The following is a 16,514-nucleotide window of genomic DNA, read 5'->3' on the forward strand; positions in this document are numbered from 1 at the left end:
TTCCTGGCTGATCCCAAACCCAAGAACCACAACCAGCTGGGAACTCTCCCCTGGGAGGGTGGGGAGGCCCTGGCACAGGTTCCCCAGAGAAGCTGTGGCTGCCCCTGGATCCCTGGAAGTGTCCAAGGCCAGGTTGGAGCAACCTGGGCTGGTGGGAGGTGTCCCTGCCCATGGCAGGGGGTGGGATGGGATGATCTTTCATGTCCCTTCCAACACAAACCATTCTGATTCCATGACTCCAGAAAACACTGCCTGTCACCACACTCAGGACAAACTCCTGCAAACCATCTCCACAGATCTCCCCTCACATCTCATTTCTTTTCTCCCTGAGTTCTGTACCCACTTGCCAGCACCTTCCCTCAAGTCACTCCCTCTCACTGGCTCCTATCACGCAGGACAGCATTGGAAAAGCCTTCCCAAGCCCACCAAATGTTTGGGACCTGTGATTCCTCCCTCCTGGAGGATCCAGCAGCGGTCAGGGGAACAATTCTCAGTGGGTTTGACACAACTTGGCACTGGCAACATGGAGCTGCTACTCCCTGCTTGTCACATCCTACAACCACCTCCCTGGGTTAACTCCTCCCGTGCTTTTCCTGGCAACTGGAGCTCAGCTGATGGAAGAAAAAAAGCTGGGGAGGGAAAAAAGCAAAGAACTCGGAGGAGTGTCTCCCTTTCTTTCTTTTTAAATAAATCCTCCAGCTGCCCTTTCCCCTCCTTAATGGATTCTCCATTCATTATTCAGAGATAACTCCTAATGGATGGGAGATTAGGGCCGGGCTGAGGCAAACAGAGGAAGTGAGTTATGGCTCTCCCAGTGCCCAGGAGTGCTGGATCCACCCTGAGCAAACGGCAGGAGACAGTCAGGGCCGTGTTTGCTGCCCGGGCTCCCCATCCCTCTGTTCAAACCGCAGGGAGGGGGGAACAGAGCTCTGGGGGTGCAATAAATGCTGGCTGTGGGCACAGGCACAAACTCCAGGCTCACATAAAGGTGGGCAGGGATCACGGAGACAGCCAAGGAGGAGAAGAGGGAGCTGGGATGGTTGGGCTGCACAGTGAGCACAAAGGAGGTCCCCCCGTGGGACTGGGGAGAGGAGGGGCACGAGGGAAGTGAAAAATCCATTTGAATTACTCTCGTGCCAACATTAAAATATGCACAGGCTGTATCATATTAGAGGTTTAACCCACAGAGAAAGGAATTTCTGGGCCAGCTTTCCGGCTGACCTGGCAGAGACTAAAGGAACCCTAAAGTGCACTATGATTTATTGATGAAGGGTTTACACGGCTGCAGCACGAGGAGATCGGAGCTGGGGATCTGTGAACATCCTCCCAGCTCATGTTGCTCAAAATGAAGGTCTCCCACGTACTGAACCAAGCAATTCCTGGCAAAATGATCCCGAGAATTTTACTGCTGTCCCACTGTTTCCTCCTGTTGTGTTTGCCAAAGTGTGCAGCAGAACACTGCAGTGGGACCTGTCCTGCTGACCCAGAACTCTGGGAGCTGCAGTGACCAGGCTGAGGACTCTCCCCCCAAAGGAAAAGTGTCCCTGTGCAGCCCATGGCTTGGACAGTGTGTTCCTGGCTGGGATAATCCTGGGCCCAGGGAGAGGTGGGGAATGGAGTCCCATCCAGCTGGGAATGGGCTCCAGTGGGGTTACACAGGGATCAGAGCTGGGACCAGCCCTGGTTAACACCTGCATTGATGATCTGGACAAGGGGATCGAGGGCACCTCAGTCAGGTTGTGGATGACCCCAAGGGGGGTGGGATGTGGGTCTGCTGGAGGGCAGGAAGGGCCTGCAGAGGGGTCTGGCCAGGCTGGATCCATGGGCACCCTCAGACAGGAGACACAGGGAGGGGCTGGAGCGTGGGCAGGGAAGGGAAGGGAGCTGGGAAGGGGCTGGAGCAGCAGGAGGGGCTGAGGGAGCTGGGGGGGCTCAGCCTGGAGAAAAGGAGGCTCAGGGGGGACCTTCTGGCTCTGCAACCCCCTGACAGGAGGGGGGAGCTGGGGGGGGTCGGGCTCTGCTGCCAGGGAACAAGGGACAGGAGGAGAGGGAACGGCCTCCAGCTGTGCCAGGGGAGGGTCAGGTGGGACACCAGGAGGAATTTCCTGCTGGAAAGGGTGGTCAGGCCCTGGCAGGTGCTGCCCAGGGAGGTTTGGAGTGCCCAGCCCTGGAGGTGTCCCAGGAAGGCCTGGATGTGGCACTCAGTGCTCTGGGCTGGGGACAAGGTGGGGATGGGGCACAGGGGGACTTGATGGGCTGGGAGGGCTTTTCCAACCTAATAATTCTGAGATTCTGTAGGAGACAGAGATTTCAGCTTTTCTGAGAAATATTCAGACAGGAAAAAGTTTAAAAAATCTCTGAGCAGAGAAGAGTCTGACTTGCCAAAGGAGCATCTTCCCCCTCCATCTCCATGTGCACTGAACGGCCTCCGGAGCCCTCAGCACAGAGGATTAACCTGGAGGTGTTCCTGGGGCAGCTGCAGAATCCCTGAGGCTGATGGCACTGGGGCAGTGGAGCTGTGAGCAGCTCTGCCTGTCCACCACCACGCTCCACTTGCACATCACAGGGAATTTCCCTGCCTGGAGTGGTCTGGGAGAGCTGCTCCACACTGTGCTGCCCTGCACTGCTGACCCAGGGCAGGGGGTTATTCCTGCAAGGAGCTCACTGCTGAATAAAACAACACTGTGAGGACTCTTTTCTGGCCATGCAAATGTGCTGCCAGCAGAGATGCACTGGGAGAGAAATGTTACTTCGTGGCCTTCCACACAGCTAAGAGCTGCATTCTAAAAACGCAGAGCTCCTCCTGAAATTTGGAATCAGTCAGCAGGACTGCAGGAAAACAGGCTGACACACAAATGCTACCAAAAGACAGGAGAGTCAGAGGAGCAGCTAAGCAGGAAAAAAGGAAAGAATCAGACTTTGAGGTGACAGTGGTACTCCTCCAGCCTGTGCTTCACCGGGGTGACAAACCCAGCTCTGCTTCCTGTGCCTCCTCACAAGCACCTCAGAGCTGTACCTGGGCAGGCCAGAGGTTTTCCAGCTTCCATTTCCCTGTGGTTTTCAAGGAGTTCTGGAGCCAGAGGTGCCCTCTGTGGATTGAAGTGTCCAAACCAGAGTGCCCCTCTGGGAAATGCCCTGTGAGCCCGTCTGTGTGCCCCCACAGCCACCACAACATCCTGGCAGGGGTTTCCCAGCACAGCTTCATCTCCTGGTGTTTCCCACCTCCCACCTCCCACCAGAACTGATGTTCTGGTGCTGGAAAAGGCAACGGGTTCTACCAGACCCTCCCTGCCCCTTCAGTGTCCTCGTGGATTTAAAGGTGTGCTCTGAGGTCCTGGGGAATCCTCACCCTTCCTAAAGCAGAGCCTTTCCTCCCAGGCAGTGCTGATCACACTCTCTTCCTGCCCTCTGGAAAGGGCATCAGGAAATCACATTTAATTTCTCAATGGCTCCATCATGCTGATGAGCTCAGGGAATTACACTGTGCCCGAGCCTTTTGGTTTCCATTTCAGAGCAACTCTGCCCGAGTTCCTGAAGTGTGTGATATTACACCCAATTTTTAGCTCCATTGCTCTGCTCCTCTGAAGCCCTTCAGTGCTTTCCCAAAGCCAGCACCACCTTTTCCTGGAGCACTGATCTCTCCTTCTGCTCCTTTATTCTCCCTCCCCTCTCTGCACTATGAGCTTTACTGTATTAATATTTTTCAAGACATTCATCTGTGTCAACCCCTCCAGGTCCCACCCTTTGCTGGGATTCTCCCAAACCCTGGACTAAGCCCATCCTGAGTGACTGTCACAGCAACAGTTCTCCCAAGCTCAGCAGTGGTACAACAATAACCCCACCAGGAAGATCCTCAGTTTCTGTAGGTGCTTTCACACAGGATTTGACACACCAGTGGTTCTGTCCTGGGCAAGCTCATTCCCCTGGAAGGCCAGACCCAAGAGAAGTGTCCATCCTCCTCCTCACCCCCTGGCACTGCTCCAAAGCTCCCTGCCCCAGCCTGGCACTGCCCCAGCCCCACCTGCCACCCAGTTCTCCACGGCCCCTTATCCCAACTTGGTTTGCAACAGGCACATTTCCATTTGGAGCACTGGGAAAACACCCTAATCCCAGCTTGATCCTTACTGAGCAACAACCCCAAATTTAACAGCTATGGAGTATCAAATTGCTTCTCCCCCCTGGCAGGGTTTAACTGAGCCTGACCTTCGGGTTCTTGCTTTACTCCTCAACAGGCATTTCAGAGGCCATGGTGAGCTGAGTGCTCACCTCCCACAGCCAGGAGGAGAGGGAAGGAGCTGTCCTGCCCTGCAGGGAAGGGAATGGTGGTGCAGGGACACACCTGGAGGATGGGGCTGTCCAGAGGGGCCTGGACAAGCAGGAGTGGCCCCGGGGAATGTCAGGAGGTTTAACAAGACCGAGAGCTGGTGCTGCACGACCTGGAGCAAAAGAGCTCCCAGAACAGCCTCAGGTTTGCACACTCCAGTCACTGAACTGCTGCCTGGGAGTGAAGCATCACTGTGTCAGCACCAAACACAGCTCCTACACGTGTGGGGTGAGTTCAAACCCAGGGAGCAGGGGGGAAATACATGGCCTGCACAAAACACCTTCCCAGGACTCTGCTGCTCCAGGCACCGAGGCACTGCGGGGCAGAACTGGGGCAGGAGAAGCTGGAAACTACAATGCTGAGATTTAATTTAATTAATTTATTTTTTTGGGCAGTAGGAGCTTCGTTTTCTGCTTCCCAAGTTTCGTTTCCAATGTGCAGTTTGAACCTGGCAGGAACGAGCAGCACAACCAGGCCAAGACTTCCTGATTTTGGGACATTTAAAAGTTGCCATGGTACAAATCTGAGCTGCCCCAGCCCCTCTTCACTTCTCCAAGGCACTGAACCCCACTGTGTAGGGCTCCACTACAGCTTGTTCTTTACCTGTACATGCATTAAACAGCCTCATTTTTCCGTATTTTCAGTTTTTACATTTCATGATGGCTTTTCTTAAGTTTAATCGTCGATTCCCAGGGTGGTTTGGGTGGGAAGGGACCTTAAAGCCCATCCAGTCCCACCCCTGCCATGGGCAGGGACACCTTCCACCAGCCCAGGCTGCTCCAAGCCCCGTCCAGCCTGGCCTTGGACACTCCCAGGGATCCAGGGGCAGCCACAGCTCCTCTGGGCAGCCTGTGCCAGGGCCTGCCCACCCTCCCAGGGAAGGATTTTTTTCCCATTATCCAATCTAAACCTGCTCTCTTTCAGTTCTAACTGAACCCCCTCAGAGTGCTGGTTACAGGGATGACTGGATGCCTTGGTTAGGAAGGATAATGCTCAGCAGGTCCCACAGCACTGGAACAAGAGCCCACTCAGGGGGAAACCAGAGCCTCCCCCTAACTGGGAGCCACCCACCTGCACCTGCAGACATCAGCCTGACAAAGCCATGGGGACTGCTATCAGTGGGGGACAAAAAGGGCACATTCAAGCCTGAACCAGTTCAGGCTCTGTGCTTCCAGTACAGCTGGAGAAGGCACTGGGTGAGGAGGGGGCCCACCCAAGCCCAGGAACAGCCCCCAGCTCTCTGCCCTGAGCTGCTGGAGGGTGAAAGCTCTCCAGCTCAGTGCAGAGCGAGCTCAAGGGAAGGAGCTCAGGTTGTGCCTCGTGTCAGACATTCCCACAGAGCACAGCCCCGTTTCCAGGCACTGCAGGACTGTCCCCAGCTGAGCATGGAAAATTACAGGCCTGGGGGAGCTGTGGGCTGCACTTTCCTGCTGACACAAAGAAGGGCTGCAAGTCAATTTATAGCCACGGATCGGAGGCAACTCCTAATTCAAAAAATTCCAGTTTCAAACCACTTCCCACCAAATCACAGCCTGCGAGGATCCTCTCCTCCCAGAGCCCAGGCAGGGCTTTGCCAAGGGCCTGGAGGGAGCAGCAGTACCTGTGGTTACAGCACTGCTGCAGATCCACCTCCTACAAACACCCCCACTGAAAACACGGAGCTGCAGAGCTGGAGCCCTGAGTGGACTCCCAGGAGCAGCAAACCCTCCTCAGGAGGACCTGCAGGTTCTGGGGGGGGTGTCACTCACCAGATCTGTAGCTTGATCTTCTTTCCTTGCAATTCAACGGTTTTAATCTTGAAGTCTATCCCTAAAATAAACAAACACATAAATAAGTAATTAGTGTTTAATAAAAGGAAAAAATAAAAGCGATTCCGCATCAACTGCAAACGGCTGAGACAGAACAGCAGCTTTTTTCTTCTTCTTTCACAGAATCTTCAGGTAAACCAGGGATGTCCAGGCCCTCTGGAATGGGAGAGGAGCACAGAGACCAACAGAGCCAGGGCTTCAGAGGCTCTGCACTCGAGCACTGGGCACCTGCAGGGATCACAGGTGAGATCAGGGAACATCCTGAGCTGGAAGGGACCCACAGGGACCACTCTGGCCCTGCACAGACACCCCAACAATCCCCCCTGTCCCTGAGAGTGGTGTCCAAACACTCCCTGAGCTCTGGCAGCCTTGGGGCCGTGCCCATTCCCTGGGGAGCCTGTTCAGAGGAGCCCTGGCCCCCCCTGCCTCAGCCCAGCACACAGGTTACAGGGTCACCCCGAGCTCCCCACGGAGGCAGGAGGTTCAAGGCACACAAAGCCTGAACCAGCACTGAAAGGTGAGTTCTCAGAGCTGAGTCTCCTCACAGGGTCCATCCCTGCTCCATCTGGGATGTGGAAGAGCTGAAGGCAGGACTTGGCAGGAGTGTGTAACCAGGACTCTGAGAGCTCAGCAAAGCACAGACCATCCTGACAGAGCACAAACAAGGTTTGTACTTCTCACACCAACTAATAAAGAAGGTCCCCAAGCACCACATCCACATGGCTTTTAATCCCTGCAAGGACAGTGACTCCAAACCTCCCTGGGCAGCCCCTGCCAGGGCCTGACCACCCTTTCCAGCAGGAAATTCCTCCTCCTGTCCAACCTGAGCCTCCCCTGGCACAGCTGGAGGCCGTTCCCTCTCCTCCTGTCCCTTGTTCCCTGGGAGCAGAGCCCGACCCCCCCCGGCTCCCCCCTCCTGTCAGGGAGTTGTGGGGTGGGAAAAGGTCCCTCCTGATCCCTCTTTTCTCCAGGCTGAGCCCCCCCAGCTCCCTCAGATATTCCTGCTGCTCCAGCCCCTTCCCAGCTCCCTTCCCTGCCCTGCCCACGCTCCAGCCCCTCCCTGTGTCTCCTGTCTGAGGGGCCCAGAGCTGCCTCCAGGATTTGAGCTTCCCTTCCTGAAGCTGCCTACAAGAATTACCAGCAGAGGCTACACCAGAGGAGCAGGAACACTCCAATTCATCCTCTCAAACTGTTCTGACAGTAATTAGATGCCACAGTTCTGACTTTCAATTCCAATCAGAACAACTCCACTGATCACTTCTCATGTCTTCCAAAAACCTGTTTATATTTAGACTTTTAAAAAGGCAGCAGCTGCAATCCCAAACTTCCCTCCTAAATCTACAAGGTCATTTTATACCAAGTAAGATTAAATAGAATTTATGAAACACACTATTACATAAGAAGTTTGCATGGGAACTGAGCTTTGAACTGCTTTTAGCCCAACACCCTGCACACAGCACGGCAGGAGGGAGAGGCTGGAACAGCCCAAACCCCCTGTGCCCTGGGCTGATCCCACAGGGATGGTGGGCAGCAGGGCAGGGGGGATCTGCCCCTCTGCCCCCTCAGCTGAGACCCCCCTGCAGAGCTGCCTCCAGCCCTGGGCAACAGCAGCACAAGGACGTGGAGCTGCTGCAGAGAGTCCAGAGGAGGCCCCAGAGATGCTGCCAGGGCTGGAGCCCCTCTGCTCTGGAGCCAGGCTGGGAGAGCTGGGGGGGCTCAGCTGGGGAAGGGAAGGATCCAGGGAGACCTTGGAGCCCCTTCCAGAGCCTAAAGGGGCTCCAGGAGAGCTGGAGAGGGACTGGGGACAAGGGATGGAGGGACAGGACACAGGGAATGGCTTCCCACTGCCAGAGGGCAGGGAGAGATGGGAGACTGGGCAGAAATTCTTCCCTGTGAGGGTGGGGAGGCCCTGGCACAGGTTGCCCAGAGAAGCTGTGGCTGCCCCTGGATCCCTGGAAGTGTCCAAGGCCAGGTTGGATGGGGCTTGGAGCAACCTGGGCTGGTGGGAGGTGTCCCTGCCTGTGGGACAAGAGCTTTGGACTCAAGGCCAACCCAAACCATTCTTTCACTTCTATGATTTTACCATTGAAATATCAAATCCCAAAGTCCTTTCCCACAGAACTCAGGAATGCAGAGCCTCTCTGGGACAGGCTTCACCACAGGAGATGGGGGGAAGAGGATCCCCCTTCCCTCAGGCCTCTGTTGGGCAGGGGTGGCTCCTGCTGGAGGGTCACCTGCAGCCAAGGAGGAGAATGAACCCTCACCAAGCCTTGAGGGGTTACCAAGCACTGCATAATCATGAACTGGAGTGTAATGGGTCAAAATTCCCTATTCTAAGGATTTCAGGAGGAATTTCCTGCTGGAAAGGGTGGTCAGGCCCTGGCAGGGGCTGCCCAGGGAGGTTTGGAGTGCCCAGCCCTGGAGGTGTCCCAGGAAGGCCTGGCCGTGGCACTCAGTGCTCTGGGCTGGGGACAGGGTGGGGATGGGGCACAGGGGGGATCCATGGGCTGGGAGGGCTTTGCCAGCCTCAGGGATTCTGGGATTCTCTCATTCAAAGCAGTGCAGTGACCAAAGGCCAAGGTCTGCACTAATCCCAGGATGTCAGCCTGGGACCCCCAGCCCTCAGCCTCAGGCCACTGCTCCATGTTTTCCCAGCAGTGCTTCAATCCCTCCCACTAAATCAAATTTATGAATCAATACAGGGACCATCCTGTGTGGTTTGAAAGGCAAACTGCCCCAAATCCACCCGAGCCCACACGTCACGGGGCCCTTTGCTGCGATGTGGGGCTCGTTCCCCAGCAACGCCACCAAACACACCAACACAGCACTCACCAGGAGATCCTAAATCAAATATCCCTCACGGTGACAGTCACTTCCAGCCCTGCCCAGCTCCAGCAGGATGTCTGATAGCCACTGTTTGGGTGTTAGGAGAAAGCAAGGCACTAGCCCAGCCCAGGAAGTTAACTCTTCTCTGCACTGCAGGGATTTAGGCAGCTCTGGTGTTCAGGGATAAACAAATCCCTAATCCCATGTTATAGCAGCTCCCATTCCAATAGAATACTGGTTCAGCCTCTGGAACACAAAGGCTGTTATAAATAGCAACGACTCTTTCCCTCAGAACACTTCCAGAGGAGCTTTAACAGACTGGCCAAGGGGCTCCCACTGGTGCCCAGCCAGCCCCAGGCCTCACTACTGACATCAGGTGACACCAGGTGTCACTGGTGACACCAGGGTCTCACTGGTGACACCAAACCACCAAAACTCAAGGGCTGCCCAGGGGACAGGGACAGGCACGGGGCAGATTCCAGGAAAAGTATGTTCAGGAAAGGGCTGGAGAGGGTAACGGGTATAAAAAGTGACTGGAATGCAGAAGGGAGACATCACCCTCACAGGAGACATCACCCTAAAATGAGACATCACCCTCCCAGGAGACATCACCCTCACAGGAGACATCACCCTCACAGGAGACATCATACCCACAGGAGACATCACCCTCACAGAGACATCACCCTCACAGAGACATCACCCTCCCAGGAGACATCACCCTCACAGGAGACATCACCCTAAAATGAGACATCACCCTCACAGGAGACATCATACCCACAGGAGACATCATACCCACAGGAGACATCACCCTCACAGAGACATCACCCTCACAGAGACATCACCCTCACAGGAGACATCATCCTAACAGGAGACATCACCCTCACAGGAGACATCACCCTAAAATGAGACATCACCCTCCCAGGAGGAGAAGAGGGATGAATTAAAGATGAGCACGGAATTAGTGCCTCATTAGGTGTCGATAAGATATTTATCAGCCTCAGCAGGGCAAACTGGAATTCACTGGAAGACCTGGAAGGGCACTGCCAGGTTTATAAAAAAACCTCATGGATTCCATGTATTCAGGTGAAGATTTGGAAATGTTTGTTACCCTTCAGTACATCTCACACCAACAACTGTGAGGAGGCTCCTCACAGGCAGATCCTCCCGGGTTTCCAGTCACTTCTGGGTTCCAATTTCAATCCTCTAAATGTTGCTTGGAGCAACACGGGGGGGGATTGGGGGGTGAGAGGCTGGAGATGGCCCAGCCCAGAACCCCCCGTGCCCTGGGCTGATCCCACAGGGATGGTGGGCAGTGAGAGAGGGGATCTGCCCCTCTGCCCCCTCAGCTGAGACCCCCCTGCAGAGCTGCCTCCAGCCCTGGGCAACAGCAGCACAAGGACGTGGAGCTGCTGCAGAGAGTCCAGAGGAGGCCCCGGAGATGCTGCCAGGGCTGGAGCCCCTCTGCTCTGGAGCCAGGCTGGGAGAGCTGGGGGTGCTCAGCTGGGGAAGGGAGGGATCCAGGGAGACCTTGGAGCCCCTTCCAGAGCCTAAAGGGGCTCCAGGAGAGCTGGAGAGGGACTGGGGACAAGGCATGGAGGGACAGGACACAGGGAATGGCTTCCCACTGCCAGAGGGCAGGGACAGATGGGAGATGGGGAAGGAATTCTTCCCTGGGAGGGTGGGGAGGCCCTGGCACAGGTTGCCCAGAGCAGCTGTGGCTGCCCCTGGATCCCTGGAAGTGTCCCAGGCCAGGTTGGACGGGGCTTGGAGCCACTTGGGCTGGTGGAAGGTGTCCCTGCCCATGGCAGGACGGTGAAACAAGAGGAGCTTTAAGGTCCCTTCCCACCCAAACCATTCCAGGATTCAATGATTCCACTGCCCCAGGTCTGACCAAACCTGAACTCACAGCTTTGGAAAAGACAGGAGCCATTTATGGATTTTTCAGGTTCCTGCCTGGGGGTGGCAAAGCTTAAGCAGGAGCAGCAGTGGCTCTCACAGTGGCTCTTCCATCCTGCATCCACAGAGGAGGCTGCCCCTGACTCCCACGGAGCATCCCAACATTCCCTGGGCAGGTTTAGGCCCCTGACTGCCCTGGGGGACACACAGCCACCACTCAGTGTCTGCAGCACTCTCGGATGGAAGATGTTCGTGAAGGCCCAGGACCTGCCTCAGCAGAAGGGTTTTAAATCCATAATCCCTTCCAGACCACTTCACACCTTGCCAAGCCCCCCCAAGGTCCTGCAGAGATCCCTCCTGTGCTGCTGGATCACAGACTGGCTGTTCCCCACATGTAACAGAGCCAAGGCCACCGGTCCCAGAGGGAGGAGAGAAAAAGTTCTTTTCCAGTCCATTGCAGAGCTGCAAATGATGAGCTGGGCCTTTTCACACAGCCCCAAGTTTGTTTGCATTCCTCCCAAACAAAGCCCCCATTGAGCTGGGGAGGGGAGGACCCTGGGCGGGAGGGAGGGAATGTAGGGCAGGAGGAGGGAAAGGCTGCGGGGCTGGAGCCTGACAGGAACCCTCTGCACTGCACATCCCATCCCAGCACATCCCATCAGAGCACATCCCATCACAGCACATCCCATCAGAGCACATCCCATCACAGCACATCCCATCACAGCACATCCCATCCACTGCACATCCCATCCCAGCACATCCCATCCCAGCACATCCCATCCCAGCACATCCCATCCACTGCACATCCCATCCACTGCACATCCCATCCACTGCACATCCCATCCACTGCACATCCCATCCACTGCACATCCCATCCACTGCACATCCCATCCACTGCACATCCCATCCACTGCACATCCCATCCACTGCACATCCCATCACAGCACATCCCATCCCAGCACATCCCATCACAGCAAATCCCATCCCAGCACATCCCATCCAACCAGCACATCCCATCCAACCAGCACATCCCATCCAACCAGTACATCCCATCCAACCAGTACATCCCATCACAGCACATCCCATCCCAGCTCATCCCATCCACTGCACATCCCATCCCAGCACATCCCATCCAACCAGCACATCCCATCCCCAGTACATCCCATCCCAGCACATCCCATCAGAGCACATCCCATCCAACCAGCACATCCCATCCCAGCACATCCCATCCCAGCACATCCCATCCCATCCAAACCAGCACATCCCATCCCAGCACATCCCATCAGAGCACATCCCATCACAGCACATCCCATCAGAGCACATCCCATCACAGCACATCCCATCCCAGCACATCCCATCCCAGCACATCCCATCAGAGCACATCCCATCCCAGCACATCCCATCCCAGCACATCCCATCCCAGCACATCCCATCCAACCAGCACATCCCATCCAACCAGTACATCCCATCCACTGCACATTCCATCCAACCAGCACATCCCATCCCAGCACATCCCATCCAACCAGCACATCCCATCCAACCAGTACATCCCATCCACTGCACATCCCATCCAAACCAGCACATCCCATCCAACCAGCACATTCCATTCAACCTGGCACATCCCATCCCACCCTGCCCACCCCATCCCACCCAGACTGACAGGAGCAGAGCCACAACTGCACTGTGTATGTAATTAGTGATTGCAGTGCAGACACCCTGAACCAGCACTGCCACCCTCAGCTCAGGGAAGAAAAGCCAGTGTGCACAAATTCATCCTTGGAGTCACCAGGGAGCGGAGCTGGGAAGGGGCTGGAGCAGCAGGAATATCTGAGGGAGCTGGGGGGGCTCAGCCTGGAGCAAAGGAGGCTCAGGGGGGACCTTCTGGCTCTGCAACCCCCTGACAGGAGGGGGGAGCTGGGGGGGGTCGGGCTCTGCTGCCAGGGAACAAGGGACAGGAGGAGAGGGAACGGCCTCAAGTTGCCTCAGGAGAGGTTTAGATGGGATATTGGGACAATTCCTTCCTGGAAGGGGCTGTCCAGCCCTGGCACAGCTGCCCAGGGCAGGGGTGGAGTCCCCATTCCTGCAGGGATTTAAAAGCCCTGTGGATGTGGCCCTTGGGGTCAGTGGTGGCCTTGGCACTGGGGGAATGGCTGGACTCGATCCCTGAGGGCTTTTCCAGCCCAAATGACTCCGTATTTCAAGTCTCACGTGCCCACCCTGCCCACCTTTGTGCCACAGGCTCTGGCAACAGCAAGGATTGTTCTCAGGTGTGTGTTCAAGCAACAGCCCTTGACACCCAGATTGCCACGGCAGAGCTCTGGAGAACGTCCCCATCCCTGAGGAGCACTGGGAGCTGCCTGGATGGCACCTCAGCTGCCCCCTCCCGGGGTCAGTCCTCCTGGGAAGTTCTCAGCCAGAGCCACAGCACCTTCTCCCAGAGTTTGATGGTGCACCTGACTGTGAACTCATGGAATGGTTTGGGTGGGAACTTAAATCTCATCCCATCCCACCCCTGCCATGGGCAGGGACACCTCCCACCAGCCCAGGGTGCTCCAACCTGGCCTTGGACACTTCCAGGGATCCAGGGGCAGCCACAGCTTCTCTGGGCAACCTGTGCCAGGGCCTCCCCACCCTCACAGCCAGGAATTCCTTCCCAATATCCCATCTCTCCCTGCCCTCTGGCAGTGGGATCCATTCCCTGTGTCCTGTCCCTCCATGCCCTGCTACAACGTTTGAGGCCGTGTTTCTTACAGGCCCCTTTTAGGCACAGAAAGGCCACACTGAGGTGTTTCCTCTGAGGAACAATAATGGAGATTATTACTGGATAATCCAATCTGTAACTCTGTCAGCTACACATGAAGCCCCTGCAGAACCAAAGCAGAGTTCAACTCAGGTTTTACTGAGAAGCAACCTTGGGGTTTGTTGGGCCTTGGGTTTATTTTGAATAAGATGAGGAGACAATGTCCTTTGTAACAGGTGTGTAAATGTGTGTGTGAGCTGTGGGTACTTCCACGGGTATCCACACAGCTGCAATCAGGTGGGGCTGGTGTTCCAGGCACAAACGATCCCCTGGCCTGGGGGATCCAAAATAAACTCTCCTCTCTGAGCTTATGTTTCCAACACCTTCCACCCCAAGTGCTAAGTGCTGCCTCAGCACAGTCCCAGCTCCCAGGACTGGGATCAACACCCACAAAACCCAACCCTGAGCTCTGTGCTGGAGGGGGAACATCACTGACAGGAGAAGTCGTGTTGGCACTTGAAATGCTGAGTGTGGTTGGGGATGTTGTGCATCCACACTGTGCAGGTACAAACCCCTCATAGAAGAAATGTTTTTAAACACCTAAGTAGCAACTGAGATCATTAAGAGCTTAATTAAAACCAGAGCTCCCAGCTCTTGCCTGACGCCCTCGTGCTGGGCTTTCCCTGGAAAGAGAAAGCAGATTTACAGATGGAGCTTTCTTACGAAATAATTAATAACTATCTTAACTGCTCCATTGATAACAAAGGTTAAGGTCTGCTGAATCCTAGGAAAGGACACCCTGGAGCATGAAATAAGGGTTCCCAGGGAGTTTGTAATTCTGGACAGGATAGCTTTGGAAAGTTTGTTACCAGGAGGACTGGAGGAATCAGCTGTATGCTCCAGACACCAACACACTCTGTAAAGCAGTGTTGGGCTTTGGAGTCGGTTTTAGACATCAACTCCTTGTTCACCTGGACAAAGGAGGCTCAGGGGGGACCTTCTGGCTCTGCAACCCCCTGACAGGAGGGGGGAGCCGGGGGGGGTCGGGCTCTGCTCCCAGGGAACAAGGGACAGGAGGAGAGGGAACGGCCTCCAGCTGTGCCAGGGGAGGGTCAGGTTGGACACCAGGAGGAATTTCCTGCTGGAAAGGGTGGTCAGGCCTTGGCAGGGGCTGCCCAGGGAGGTTTGGAGTGCCCAGCCCTGGAGGTGTCCCAGGAAGGCCTGGCCGTGGCACTCAGTGCTCTGGGCTGGGGACAAGGTGGGGATGGGGCACAGGGGGGACTCTCTGTGATCCTGGAGGGCTTTTCCAACCCCAGTGAGTCTGAGACTCTGCACTGAGGTGTTCACACACCTCCCTCGAGACCCAGGATCCAGGAGCTCTGTGTAAGGACACTGCACAACACTCTCTGCCCCAGAGTTACTCTGGTAACTTTAAAAGGTTCAGTTATTGCGGGGTTTTCCTGCTGTTTGCTCGGTTTTCTTTTACTGTTTTTTCAGTTTTTAAGGAAAAGCACTTGGGGGCTGTTCAATGGCCCTGTGTGAGCTGTAAGCACACCTGGAGGACACCAGCCTGCCCTCCCCCTGCCTGCAGGCACAGCCTGTGCCCCGGGGCTGCTGTGCCCCAAGCCCTGAGGCCACAGTAACTCAAGGCAGGGACAGCAGAGAGGTTTCCTTCTGCTGCTCAGGCTCTGCCTCTACCTACCACTGGAATTTCTAGAAAGTGAGGCAGTAAAGATGAGGTTTATACCCTTCTGGGGCTATCAAAGCTCTTGCAACAGCTCCACCTTAGCTTGAGCTGGATTGGTGTGGGGAAGTGTTCCAGGTCAGGCTGGAAAGGCTTGGAGCAACCTGGGCTGGTGGGAGGTGTCCCTGCCCCTGGCACAGAGATGGGCTTTGAGGTCCCTTCCAACCCAAAGCATTCCATGATCCATCCTCTGATTTCACTGCAGCTCCCTGGGGTGTCTCCCTTCCCCTGCCCACCAGAGATAAGAAAGGACCAGGCCTCCACCACTAAGTGCCACTTGTAAGGCTCAGAACCCTCTGATAAGAGAGTTTGGGAAAGAGAAACTCAAACTGTTCCCGGTCTCATCCCTTGGCAAAGGCTTGAGCAAAAGCCAAAGTTCCATCAGGGAGAGCCACATGCAGCTGACGTGGGAAGGAGTGGGAAGCTCTGGGTCAGCTGGGACAGGCCTTGGCACTCGTGGCAGCTCCTCCTGCAATAGGGATTTGCCACCTTTGGCATCCAACTGCAGAGCAGAGGAACCCCTGGCAACGGGGCTCCAAGGGGAGTGGAACCCACAGTGTCCTCCCCTATTGCCTGGGGTCACATCTCCCATCAGCCTCTCCAGCTGATGGATCTCTGTGACTACCAGTGCTTTGGGAATTCTTCTTTCTCAGGAGGAGACTGCAACAAAACAGTAAGAGGAGTCACCAGGCAGGGTCTCGAAATGTTACTCACTGAAAATGAGATTATTAGAGAGACCACAAGGAGGAAACCCAGTAACTCAGGACTACTTTGCTTCTTTTAAACTGTACCAAGAACTTGTGGATCCAGGTTAGGAATCCACACTTCAGCTGATGGCTGCTTTTCCTAACAAAACATTTATCCATCAGGAGTGAGGGATTTCACTGCATTTGGAGTTTTCCTTGTCTTTAGCCTTGGTCATGGGGAGCACAGTCAGGTATGTGGGAGGAGGGAAAGGCAGTGTGAGTGTGACCAGCACCCAAAAATGAGTGATGGAATCAAAGCAAGGAGCCTGTGGGTGCTCTGCAGTCTGACAAGATGCAAACACATGGTGCCCCTGGTTTAAACCCAGCAGGCAACAGGAATTCTGCCCAGGCTCCACACCCCTGGGATGTACAGCCCTGCCCAGCCTCCTCTGCAGTGCCCAAACCCACTGGCTCTCCCAGTAAACAAGAG

At 55.4% G+C, this 16,514-nt stretch overlaps 1 protein-coding gene across 1 annotated transcript in view; it reads right to left on the minus strand.

The window, feature by feature from the left end:
* RAB10 (RAB10, member RAS oncogene family) overlaps window positions 1–16,514 on the minus strand; it is a 43,199-nt gene that overhangs the window by 7,870 nt on the left and 18,815 nt on the right. Inside the window, exon 2 of the mRNA XM_064651243.1 lies at window positions 6,073–6,133. Within this exon, the coding sequence (XP_064507313.1) occupies window positions 6,073–6,133 (61 nt within the window). The remainder of the gene's footprint in view (window positions 1–6,072; window positions 6,134–16,514) is intronic.

Source organism: Pseudopipra pipra, chromosome 3 (assembly GCF_036250125.1).
Source record: "Pseudopipra pipra isolate bDixPip1 chromosome 3, bDixPip1.hap1, whole genome shotgun sequence".
Lineage (NCBI taxonomy): Eukaryota > Metazoa > Chordata > Aves > Passeriformes > Pipridae > Pseudopipra > Pseudopipra pipra.